We start from the raw sequence: 12,544 nt of genomic DNA, 5'->3' as shown, positions 1-12,544 counted from the left end.
TATCTGATCTGATCACTCTTAAAACCAACATGTTCAAGGTGACAGCTTAGGCTTAAGGATCTAGAAACAGCCATGAAACGAAATAAAACTTGTCTCATGTGTGAATCAAACTATAACCCTGACTTCACTGCACCTTTTCCTAGAAATGCATGACAACAATGATTTATTAAATGTTTCTTCCTTCTCAATTTACTCTTTTCTACAGTCTGTGCTATTCTCAATCTGAATTCTACCTATCCTTTCAAAACTCAATTTAAATCCTATCTCAACTGTTACTTCCCTGATCTCACATCACCAATGCTACCGTATCCCCCTCTCACTGAATTCTATACCACATCCATCCTCATCCACCTGTGTTGTTACTTTTTCCATGTTTGTCTTGTCTTTCCCATAAAATTTTGAGGTCCTGGGACGCCTGGGTGGCTCAGTTGGTTGGACGACTGCCTTCGGCTCAGGTCATGATCCTGGAGTCCTGGGATCGAGTCCCACATCGGGCTCCCAGCTCCATGGGGAGTCTGCTTCTCCCTCTGACCTTCTCCTCGCTCATGCTCTCTCTCACTGTCTCTCTCTCAAATAAATAAATAAAAATCTTTAAAAAAAAAAACCTTTTTTTTTTTTTTGAGGTCCTGAAGGGCAGGAACCACATATTCCTTGCTGCTGCCTCCAGGACATTCAGCTGAGAACTTTGTATGTATGCAGGAAGTATTCAATTTACACATCAGGCATGACGGATAATAAATGAAACTAAAAAGGTCAAGAACTTCTCCTCTGGGCATCAAACTAAGGCTTATAAAACACCTACTAAGTCTTTCAAACTATCCCTTTTCAAGAGCACGAAGTGGGAACTTGAGATGTTAAGAAGAGAAGATATATTAAGTTGTGGGGAGTTAGACCATTTTCTCACTCTTAAAGACAAACAGTGAACAGCACATAAAAATCAGAAGACAGCAGTGTTCAACAGGGCATCACATTCAGCATGTCAGTGGTCACACACATACTGGCTGAATTCCCAGATTCCCTTTCTGTGGTTAGAGAGTTCTGGAGGCTCTGGTGTCCGCTGGCAAAAAAACAAAACAAAAACCAAAAATCAAGGCACCTACTCTTCCTAGCACTGAAATATAGCAAAAAGCGTGCACACGCACTCAGAGTGGATTCCGCAAGCAAAAGTAAAACAGCACATAGATGAAACTATGACCCTGGAGGGTGTGGGGCAAACAGAGGAAAGAAAATGCCATAAAAGCCTGAAAAAAACAGAACTTTTGGGTGAAAAGGCTATTAAAATACTCGTGAGACACTTAATCTCTAGACTCCATTTGTGTTTCTAAGGAGCAAGACACCACTGCAGACACCTTCAGGAGGATTTCTCATGGACTGTATCTGAGACAGTAAATAACAGAGGTGAGTTGTTACGTAGCCACCTTGTCTTAAGGCTGAACCTGGATTATTTACAAGGAAAAGGACAATTATAGCTAATTCTAAAGACGGTTGGCCAAGGGTAGACTGAACATTCACCCTTATGGGTCTCCCTGCAGTAGCTATAATCCAACCCAAAAGAGCTGGGTTTGGAGTGTTGTAGCCGGCAAGCCAGCTGCAGAAGCACATTCTTCACAACGGTAGCACCACCTCTCCAGGGACTAACAGACAACCTGGCAGAAACTGGTAAAAACCAATTTTATGGCAAAGGATCCAGTCCCCAGCATTCTGGCCTGGATCTTTTTATTTAAGTGAAGAGACAGAACCGAGGGAGGGCAGGTAAGGGAGGTAATGTTAAAGACACTGGCAGCAGGACAACCAAAACAACCAAGTTGCACCAGTATGTCCTGCCTTCTTCCTAAACCCATTTCCTTCAATAGTAACAGGGAGCACAAGCACTCTGCAAGTCGTTAGTATACTTGTTTTCACTTTCACAAGAACCCTAGAAACCACGGAAGAGCAAATCCTCCTCACCTCCCCACAGTTATCTTCCAACCCTCTCTTTCTCTCCTTTCTTCTTTCCTTCCCTAGAGATAACCGAACAGGGACAATCTTCAGCAATCCGCTATTTGGCTCCACTGGGGATGGGGGAGGGGGATCTGGTTAAAAGTGGAAAAGGCCGTAGGGGTAGGTGAGAAGCAATTGAAGAGAAAGAGTATCGGGAGGGGGAAAGGGAGGTCAACGTGGGAAGGAGACATGGTGAAAAACAGTGAAAGAAAACTGAGGGGAGAGTTGTCAGAGAACTTGCTAGGAAAGACAAAAAGATGGAGGGGGATAGGTAAAGGGAGGTAAGGGAGTGAGGGGCAGGTGGAACATCCGAAGGGGGGGAAATGGGCTGGGCGGGAGTTCCGGAATCAGGGCCGGGACGCCCGGGATTTGGGGCCAGAAACCAGAAAAGTGAGCAGAGGGTATCAGGGAGACGGGTGTCAGAAAAATCAGAGCTGTGCGAGAACCTGAAGACCCATTCGGGGACTTCGGGGCAAAGAATCCACGCGGATGCCTAAGCGCAGAGGGCACGGGGCTCTTACCGGTAGTTTGGGGCTGACCTCGCCCTTGCAAAAGTGGCAGAAAAACCGGTGCGCGGCAACAGCGGCGCCTGCGCCCGCCCCGGCCGCCGAGGCCTCCGCCATCTTTCTCTTCCGCCGCGGCTGTCCGAGAGGGCAGCGGCCGGTCCCTTCTCAGGCCGCTACCACCCGCCTGCGGTGGCCGCCCTGGCCGCCGCCGCTTCCTCAGCGCGGCCGACTGCCCCACACCCAAGTCGGTCACGTGAGCCCGCCGGGCCCAGCGAGCCGGCGGCGCGGACGGCGACCCCGCGGCCCGCCTCCCAGCACCAAAGAGGCGCAGGAAGGAGAGTCCGCCCGCCGCAGCCCGCCCGCCGGCTCCTCAGACAGCGGCTCGCAGGTCCTCCAGCCTTCCAGAGAGAAGAAAGAAAGAGCGTCACCGGAAACCACCGAAACTCCGGGGTAGAGCGGCCCGCGTTGTTCCTCTTTACCTCCTTCCGGGCTGTCGGTCTTTCTGCGAGAAAGGGCCGTGGGCTCCCCCTCTGCCCCGGCGGCCCGCGGGAGCCGCAAGAAGCCGCCGTGGGCGACTCGGCGGCATTAGATTGCATTGACCCAGAGGTTAGTGGAAAAAGCTACCTGGACGAAGCGGCCCTGTCTCTGGACGAGGGGACCAAGTCTGGAACGGGAACCTGCGTGAAGGGAGTGAACAGCCAGGAGCTAAGCTCCTTGGAAGTGCTTTTCCGGGATGGCACAGGGTCTGGGGATGCTTCCCCAAAGACGTGTGGATGGGAATATTGAGCTGAGAGGCAGAGACTTCGCCTCTGGGGATTTGGGCAAATAAATGAACAAACCGATGATTGGGAGTACTTGGGATAATAAGGAAATAATTATACTGTATAGTCAACTGTGCCTGTTTCTGTTTGTGTCTGCTTTGTGAAGGAGTAGGAATTTTAGAATTAAATACTGCCCTTCAGACAACATACTTCATCTCCTATTTGAAACACCCAGTTCGGAAGCCTTCCTTTACCTCATTTTCTTTTTCTAAGTTGTCATTTTCTTCATGGACTGGGAATGACACTACCTGTTCATTCCCATAGGGCTGTGAACAGTGGCCTTCAGTCTTACAATCAATGAAGTATAGAATCTAAAGTCTATGACATCGCAAAACCATTTACACCCAATTTTTAAGGAAAATTAGAATCACATGTAATCCCATAAAGGTAAATTTGGCATATAATCCTCCAGTCTTTTTATCTATGTATATGGTTTTTTTGTAATAATTTTCCCCTACATTTTGCTTTCTAATCTATTTCTTTCACTTAATGAACAATTTTCTGTGCTCATACGTATTATACTTTAAGTGGTGGCTAGTATTCCATCGTGTGGGTATGCCATCATTTATTGAGTTAACTCCTTAATGTTACCCATTAGGTTGTTTCTAGTTTATCACTATAATAAGGAGAATAACAGTGACATTTTTATTATTTTCTTGAGACAGAGTATCTAAAATGAAATTTTAAAAATTTCTAATGTCAAAATTGCCCTCCAGAAAACACGTGAATTTACATTCAGCAGCTTTACTTCCAGCATAAAAGACTCTTCAGTACAATGACTCAAGCAGAAATTAAACTTTGCTCTTTGTTGCTGCAAGAGCATTTTGGAGAGATTGTAGAAAAAATTGGAGTCCACCTAATCAGAACAGGCAGCCAGCCACTGAGAGTAATTGCCCACGACACAGGAACATCGCTGGATCAGGTATGTGTGGGTGACATTAATTTGCTTTCATTCTTTTTTTTTTTTAAGAATTTATTTATTTTTTTGAGAGAGAGAGAGGGAGATTGAGAGGGAGAAGCAGACTCCCCGCTGAGCAGAGAGCCTGATGTTGGACTCAATCCCAGGACCCTGAGATCATGACCTGAGCCAAAGGCTTAACAACTGAGCCACCCAGGCACCCCAGCCATCTCTTAATACTTTAAGTAAATTGTTGGACAAAAATTGGCAACAAAAATGAGCTGTGTCTTTAGATCTTTTCTCTTTTGTGTCCTACCTAGGTGAAAAAAGCCCTTTGTGTGCTCATCCAACATAACCTGGTGATGTATCAAGTGCACAAACGTGGTGTAGTGGAGTATGAAGCCCAGTGCAGCCGTGTGTTGCGAATGCTTAGGTATCCCCGGTACATCTATACTGCCAAAACACTGTATAGCGACACTGGAGAGCTCATTGTGGAGGAGCTGCTACTGAATGGCAAAATGACAATGTCAGCTGTTGTGAAGAAAGTGGCAGACCGACTCACAGAGACTATGGAGGGTCAGTAGCATATCCATAGCTGTTAGCAAAAGCGTAGATTGGCTGGCTGCAGGACTGGACCCTCAGCTAACTTAAGCCGTCTCATCCACCTCTTTCCTCCTATTGTACAGATGGCAAGACCATGGACTATGCTGAGGTATCAAACACATTTGTGCGACTAGCAGACACACACTTCGTACAGCGTTGCCCCTGGGTGCCTGCCACTGAGAATTCAGACCCGGGGCCACCACCACCTGCCCCCATTCTTGTCATCAGTGAAAAGGACATGTACCTGGTTCCTAAACTTAGTTTGATTGGTAAGGAATTTTGACCCATGAGACTATGACTTGCCCTAGTTGTGGATTCTTCCTCAATAATTGTTAAATGAATGAATGAATCAGTTATCACAAATTTACCCTGTGCTACATACTCAAGTCTCTGGCCTTTTGGGGCTTAAGTCTAATACGAAAGACTGATTAATCAAATAACCACGTGAGTACTATGGAGGAAAAGTATGAGGTGTTTTTTGTTTTTTTTTTTTTCTTTTTAAAGATTTTCTTTATTCATTCATGAGAGATAGGCAGGGTTAAGGGGAGGCAGAGGCAGAGGGAGAAGAAGGCTCCCTGCGGAATAGGGAGCCCGATGCATGACCCTGGGGTCAGGACCTGAGGTGAAGGCAGACGCTTAACCGACTCAGCCACCCGGGCACCCAAAACTATGAGATGTTATGAAAATATTTAACAGGGGACTAGATTTATCGGGGTTTAGAGCACATGCTTTTTTGAGAAAGTAGCATTAGAGCATTTGAGCTAAGATTTTAAACTAACCAGTGAAATAATGTATGAAGGGGTACAGAGGATAAACATTTTTGGCAAAAGTGCAGTGAGAAAAAAACAGGATAGTTGAAGTAAAATATGGGTTAGTGTAGTTAAGGGACAGTGAGCTAAGAGAGCCATGTGATGAGAATAGAAAGGCAGGGGCTAGATCATGCAAGACCTCATACAGTGTCTGTTCTTTATCCTAAGAGCAAAGGAAAACCACTAAAGGATTTAAAGGACATGACATGATCTAATTTGTATTTTTAAAAGATTTTCCTGCTTGCAGAAAGGATGGGGTAGAGGTAAAATATTGACAAACCCAGTGAAAAATTAGATACAGAAAGGTGAAGGAGACAGACATGCCAAGAATGGCTATGTGTCTGACTTGCATGTGGAGGAGGATGGTCCTCCTCCACTCACTGAAAGGAAGTATTTGGAGCAGGAGCAGTTTGAGGGAGAAAGTTAGTACTTTATTTTTTGCATATGTTGAGCTTCAAATGACTTCATCATTGCCTTAAATTTCTTGTAGCTCCTCAGCCTCCCCAGCAACATTAACCTAGAGGCAGCTGGAGATGTCTTGGAATGGAGGGACACCTGCTCTGAGGTTCAGTGATTTCCTATCTCCATATGAGATGTAACCCAGCTGTTCATCTGTTTTATTTGGCAGGGAAGGGTAAAAGGAGAAGATCATCTGATGAAGATGCTGCTGGGGAGCCGAAAGCCAAGAGACCAAAACATAGCACAGATAACAAAGAGGTAACAGGACTAGGAGTCCTCACCCTGAGGCAAGGCAGAAAGAGCACCTAGATAAGCCCCAAGAGAGTTCATAAGGATGAGAAGTAGTAAGATTATGAACATCATTAAATATTGACAAAGAATAAACTAACAAAGTGTAAACTCCATTGCTGTGTCCCTTCTGAGGCTTAACTTCAGTCATTGGACAGAGGCAGCACCTTACGCCAAAAAAAGGCCTTCTGTTTTCTCTCTCTGAAATAAGAGGCAAGGTCATGTGCTGAGAGCAAGAAGAGAGGGGTAAATGGAAGACTTTAGGATACCAGAGAAGAGTTCAGATAGAGAAAGATTATAAGTGAGTTTAGAGAATCTGTCTTTGGATATTGTGAATTTGTCTTGTCAAGGCACTAATCCACATGACTGAATGATTTTTTTCTACTCCATGTAATTGCTACTAAGAAATAGTGAACAGTTAAATCCAAGCTCCTTACCAGAAAACTCACCACATTCACTGTGTCTAAATGTTTCCCTCTAATCCTTTTTTCCTCCCAGCCCATTCCAGATGATGGGATTTATTGGCAGGCCAACCTTGACAGATTCCACCAGCACTTCCGTGACCAAGCCATTGTCAGCGCAGTTGCCAACAGGATGGACCAGGTGATACCTAAGTGGGTGGGATGGTGGCCTGAATCAGGAACATTCACTTATTTGCCAGATGTGGCCATTGGCATATAGCCAGAGCCATCACAGCAGAGTGAATTCTGAATTGCAGTTCACTTTTCAAACCCAGACCAGCAGCGAGATCGTGCGGACTATGCTTCGGATGAGTGAGATTACCACTCCCTCTGCTGCCCCCTTCACCCAGCCATTGTCTTCCAATGAGGTGATTTTCATGTTCTTGTACTACTATTCTGACAGACTGTTGGATATTTTAATTCTTATACACAGAGCCTGGGATGAGGTTGAGATCTGAGCCTTTGAAAGAGTTTTTATTGTTTGAGGTGAGACAAGGATTTTCTTCAGGTGGTAGGTACTGAAATATTTGGTCTCGGGGATCCATCCTTTAAGAACCTAAACCATTCTCTTAGTCTCTCTCTTTTTTTTTTTTTAAGACTTTCTGGAACAGGAAGCTTGAAATTGAAGAGAGAATACTAGAGAAATGAAAGTTTGTAATTCTTTTTTTTTTTTTTTTTAAGATTTTATTTATTTATTTGTCAGAGAGAGAGAGGGAGAGAGAGCAAGCACAGGCAGACAGAATGGCAGGCAGAGGCAGAGGGAGAAGCCGGCTCCCCGATGAGCAAGGAGCCCAATGTGGGACCTAAACCTAAAGCTATTCCTAATTGTTCTAAGAATCCGCTGTTTGGAATCTGAGAACCTTTGTTGGTGCTCAAAACATTATTTGGCCACTTATATTTGTTTTGTTCAGTGTACTTATTTTGTGTATTTTTTTTTTAAGATTTTATTTATTTATTTATTTGACAGACAGAAATCACAAGTAGGCAGAGAGGCAGGCAGAGAGAGAGGAGGAAGCAGGCCCGCCGCTGAGCAGAGAGCCCGATGTGGGGCTCGATCCCAGGACCCTGAGATCATGACCTGAGCTGAAGGCAGAGGCTTTAACCCACTGAGCCACCCAGGCGCCCCTATTTTGTGTATTTTAAATTTGTTTTTAGTATGTGTGTTTCTTAAAACATGAATACTTAATGTATCAAATACATTTTATTTATATTCTATTTCATTACATTTACCCATATTAAATATATTTATATTTTCACTTTATAGTATTTTAAAATTTTAAACTTACTATAAAACAAAAATTTCAGGCTTCTTTTCTTTCAGCAAAAGTAATTACATGACCTACATAGAAATGTATATTTGTAAGTTGTAGCCCCTAAACTTTTAGGAATGGTGGGCATGTTCTCTATCTTATTGTGGGTGGTAGTTACATGGGTATATGTAATTGTCAACACACATCAGACTGAACCTCTAAAATATGGGCTTGTTATTGTATGTAACATACCTCAGTTTAAATATGTATATAATTTTGTGTGATCCCAGCCCAGCCCTGGGGATTCTTGTTCATAGTTTGATACCTATATTTATTCAGACCTTTTTTTTAATGTGGCTATATGTATATATTTTAAAGTAGTTGTATGTATTTTTTATGTAGTTATATGTATATTTAACTTTAGTTATATGTATATTTTTTAGCAAAAAAATTTATGTAGTTATATGCATTTTATTTTAGCAAAAAAAATAGAATTATACTCTATAAACTGTTCTAAGGTTGCTTTTTTCATATGACAGTGTATCGAAGCCTTTTTTTTATGTCAATATATATATATATATATAGATCTCATTTCTTATGGCAGTTTCATGTTCCATTTAGTGGCCATGCTGTATTTTATTTTAATTAGTTCCTTATTATTGTACATTTGGATTGTTCCTCATTTTTTACTCTTACAAACAATATCGCTATATATTTGGACATATTTATACTTGTGATATCTGAAATTAAAACATCTTTATTTCAATAATGTCAGCAATTCTAAGTTCCCAAACCCATTTTCACCATCTCTTTTTGCTCCATAGATCTTCAGATCCCTACCTGTTGGCTATAACATCTCTAAACAAGTTCTTGATCAGTATCTCACTCTGCTGGCAGATGATCCAGTAAGTCTGTTTTTTCTTTTCTTCTGCTGTGTTTACAATTTATTTCTGCCACTGAAACCTGTTATCCTTCTTCTGTAGCCTCATTTTCTACCTACCTAGCTCAGACAGTTTCTCTACCATCATCTGATAGGAAGGCTACCTGCTACAGACTCTTGGCCAGATTTGCTCCTTTGGAAATAGAATCACTGGACTTTCCATTCAGTTAACCTTCTTTGTGTCTCTCTATTTTTGTTTTTGTTTTTGTTTTTTTTAATAGCTAGAGTTTGTTGGAAAGTCTGGCGACAGTGGTGGAGGAATGTATGTCATCAGTATCCTTACCCATTATTTCCTTATAGTCAGGCAGCCTGAACTATGAAGAGGAATGGTGACTTAATGCAAAAAAGATTAGATAATATTCAGTAGACTAAATAAGTCAGAGAATTGAACTAATACATTGATGATAAAGAAGTAAAAAGGATTTTTAATTAGCCAAATTTTAGTTAAACAAAAGCCTGACTTAAATCCTAGTAAATTGAGTTATTGAAATACTTACATACCATAAATGAGACCAATGTGAAAAACAAAATAGCATTTCAATTTTGAATTAGAGATGTAGGATTAAAACTAAGATCAGAGTGACCAGGCCAAAACATTATTGACCTTAATGCTCTGCATGAAGACTTGCATAAAGCTCTCGGATCCCTAGCCACAGCCACTCTGGAGTCTGTCGTACAGGAGAGGTAAGATGGTCACCCTGCTCAGGGTTGGGGTCAGACACTTCCTTTCCACGCTTTATTTGAATAAGCAATTTGATCATTATGTAGGCACCCAGTATTCACACATCTTGGTGCATTTTGCCCATTTTTCCACCGAATTGCTACAGATCCATCCACTACTGCTCTTCACTCTAAATACCCTACTGCCCAGTTCCTAATGATGCCATTTAACCAGGCCTCTGAAAGCCTTTACTTAAAATGCAGGAACTCAGGTACTCTGGTGAGTCAGCAGTTGGTAACTCCTTCATGATTAGCAGTACCATTAACTATCTGTGGAGTTGTAAAAGAAATCCCTGACCACTGTTTCTCTCTCTGGTCCTGGCTCCATACATGGAAACAGAGCAACCGCCATTTGTGACTAGGAGCTAAAACTAATCTGTGTCATGCCATTTGCCTTCTTTAGTCTTTATTCCTTTCCAGGTTTGGGTCTCGCTGTGCCAGAATATTCCGTCTAGTTTTACAAAAGAAACACCTGGAACAGAAGCAGGTAGAAGACTTTGCAATGATTCCAGCAAAGGAGGCAAAGGATATGCTTTACAAGATGCTCTCGGGAAATTTCATATCACTCCAGGTAACCAGTGGCATAACAGTCCCCAATCAATGGAACTAGCCGAGGGTGAAAGAAACTTCTGAGGCAAACATCCTGAACCCCAAGCAAACTCTCTTTCCAACTCTGAGATAGGAAAAGGAAAAGAAAAAGAAAAAAAAAAGAATTATAGAGACATAGCAAGCACTTGAAAGAGAATTGGGAAACTTTAAGTAGCCTGGTTAAAAAGAGGCACAGCCATGAAATCACCCCAGAATTGCCCTTTTTCCTTAGTTCTTAGTCCTTGTGATTTGTCCTTTCCTCAGCCCTTAAGTCTATTATAGATGAAATCTGCCAATGGTTTCTGTTGGGTCCTCACTATGTGCACAGCTATGTAGTATGCCCTATGAGGGAACAGACAATGGATCTGGGAGTCAGAATCACAGTTCTGCCTCTGATCCAGTTAACGCTGCCTACCATCATTTTCTCATCAGTAAAATGATATAAAGAATAATATGATTTGATATGATATGATAATAACAATGATAAAAAGGATAAGATATAAAGAATAATATAATTTGTCCTAAAGATCAAATATGATCAACATGGCACATAAGCATTGCTCAGAAAATGTTAATTGCCTTCTCTTTCTTCCCCACTGAGGATGCCTACAGTTAAATAGAAAAAGCTCTCCATGTGGCTGATTTTGCCACAGATGCTGAATGACTGGGGAAGAGGAAAGTATAAGTGAAGGAGAGAGCTGAGTTGCTCTGAATGGGACAGGTGTTTACTTTGCCATTTCTGAAGAACAGTATGATTTCTCTTCTCTTTCTTTCTATGGACAAATAGGAAATTCCCAAAACGCCAGACCATGCCCCATCCAGGACCTTCTATTTATATACCGTGAACATCCTGTCAGCTGCCCGAATGTTGCTGCACAGATGCTACAAGGTGATTTCTTCTGGACCCTCTCCCCATTCCCTGCACACAGATAAGTCTCATCCTCTTGCCCCCTTTAGCCATTTTACTTGAGCTACTAAATAGAACCATGTGCATTTCTTCTCTCCCCTCAGAGCATAGCCAACTTGATAGAAAGGAGACAATTTGAAACCAAAGAGAACAAGTGAGTAGCATTTTCAGTTGAGTAATTACATTTCTCAAGGTCAAAGTCTTGAAGGGGAATATCCTGTAGAAATAAGAACCAAGAGAGACAATAACAAATCTAGTTGCATTGAATTATTGGCGTAGGTTGACATAAATCCTACATTATTCTATACTGTTATGATATACCCCCAGTGAAATAATTTTGCAGTTTATAGGAAATGTACAAATTGGCATTAAACTTTAAGTGCAGATGAGAGGCAGTAAGAGTTTCAGGAGCAAAGTCATATTTCTAGTTAAACTTGTAAAAACTATCTTTGGAAGGTGGCAATATCCACTTTGACCAGGAACATGGGAGAAGGAAGAGTTATGCCATAGGGGTAATGGGTAAAAGAATCACCAAGAGGGACATGCCTCAGAGCTGTGTTTGTCTGACAGGCGTCTACTAGAAAAGTCTCAGAGGGTGGAAGCCATTATTGCATCTATGCAGGCTACAGGCGCAGAGGAGGCACAGCTCCAAGAAATAGAGGAGATGATCACAGCTCCTGAACGCCAGCAGCTAGAAACCCTGAAGCGTAATGTCAACAAGTAAGCATCATAAATCTCCAACCTATGTTTCAAAATACCTTCCAGACAAGTCCACCCCAACACCCTATTACCCTTCCAACCTCACCTAAGCAAACCTAAACGCACCCTCTTCTTCCCCAGCTCAGTTGGCAGAATTTAATCCACCTGTTTTCCCAGGCTTAAAAACTCTGAAAGCATTTCAGCTTCTACTGCTTTATCGCACACTCTTGTTCACCAAGTCTGTTGATTTAACTTCAATAATGTGTCTCAAATCTGGCCTTTCATCTTGGTCGTCATGCAGGCCTTCATCACTTCTTTCCTGGACCTTTGCAGTCACCTCCCCCTTCAAACCATCTCTTAAAATGCCCTCAGTGCCATTCTCCATGGCCTCTGATCTTAAATAATGAATGTTCAGTCTGTGTAAATGCTTTCACTTTTTCACTCAGGTTGGATGCCAGTGAGATCCAAGTGGACGAAACCATCTTCCTACTGGAGTCATATATTGAGAGCACCATGAAGAGGCAATGACCCAGAAGAAGAGTCTTTCTCAAAAAATCTGGGGAGGTTGGAAGGAAAAATAAAGGAGGTGCCTGATGCATTCTCTGCAGTGAGATA

The 12,544-nt window shown here is 42.4% G+C and overlaps 2 protein-coding genes across 5 annotated transcripts in view; one reads left to right on the top strand and one right to left on the bottom strand.

Annotated features, from left to right (window-relative positions):
- LOC111161959 (ring finger protein 115) overlaps window positions 1-2,701 on the bottom strand; it is a 70,090-nt gene extending 67,389 nt beyond the window's left edge. The window contains exon 1 of the mRNA XM_022526056.1: window positions 2,502-2,701. Coding sequence (XP_022381764.1) covers window positions 2,502-2,603 — 102 coding nt within the window. The 5' untranslated portion in view covers window positions 2,604-2,701. The remainder of the gene's footprint in view (window positions 1-2,501) is intronic.
- A 303-nt stretch (window positions 2,702-3,004) lies between these two features.
- On the top strand, window positions 3,005-12,530 carry LOC111161957 (RNA polymerase III subunit C). Of its 4 annotated transcripts, none has more exons than XM_022526054.1 (15): window positions 3,005-3,092; window positions 4,024-4,229; window positions 4,526-4,781; window positions 4,892-5,077; window positions 6,246-6,334; window positions 6,863-6,967; window positions 7,083-7,193; window positions 8,900-8,980; window positions 9,237-9,288; window positions 9,639-9,699; window positions 10,156-10,306; window positions 11,111-11,212; window positions 11,335-11,384; window positions 11,801-11,950; window positions 12,376-12,520. In XM_022526054.1, the coding sequence occupies exons 2-15, from the start codon at window positions 4,083-4,085 to the stop codon at window positions 12,455-12,457; spliced, it is 1,623 nt and encodes a 540-aa protein (XP_022381762.1). In that variant the 5' UTR covers window positions 3,005-3,092; window positions 4,024-4,082; the 3' UTR covers window positions 12,458-12,520. The 4 variants fall into 4 exon arrangements, with proteins under 4 accessions (XP_022381762.1, XP_022381761.1, XP_022381759.1 ...); XM_022526053.1 differs by lacking the exon at window positions 3,005-3,092 and adding an exon at window positions 3,119-3,694; XM_022526051.1 differs by lacking the exon at window positions 3,005-3,092 and having other exon boundaries at window positions 3,119-4,229; window positions 12,376-12,530.
- Window positions 12,531-12,544: the final 14 nt, after the last annotated feature.

Source organism: Enhydra lutris, unplaced genomic scaffold, assembly GCF_002288905.1.
Source record: "Enhydra lutris kenyoni isolate GAN:26980312 unplaced genomic scaffold, ASM228890v2 scaffoldscaffold88, whole genome shotgun sequence".
In the NCBI taxonomy this organism is placed as follows: Eukaryota; Metazoa; Chordata; class Mammalia; order Carnivora; family Mustelidae; genus Enhydra; species Enhydra lutris.
Note: the sequence above shows the minus strand (reverse complement) of the source record. Positions and strands in the feature narration are given on the sequence as shown.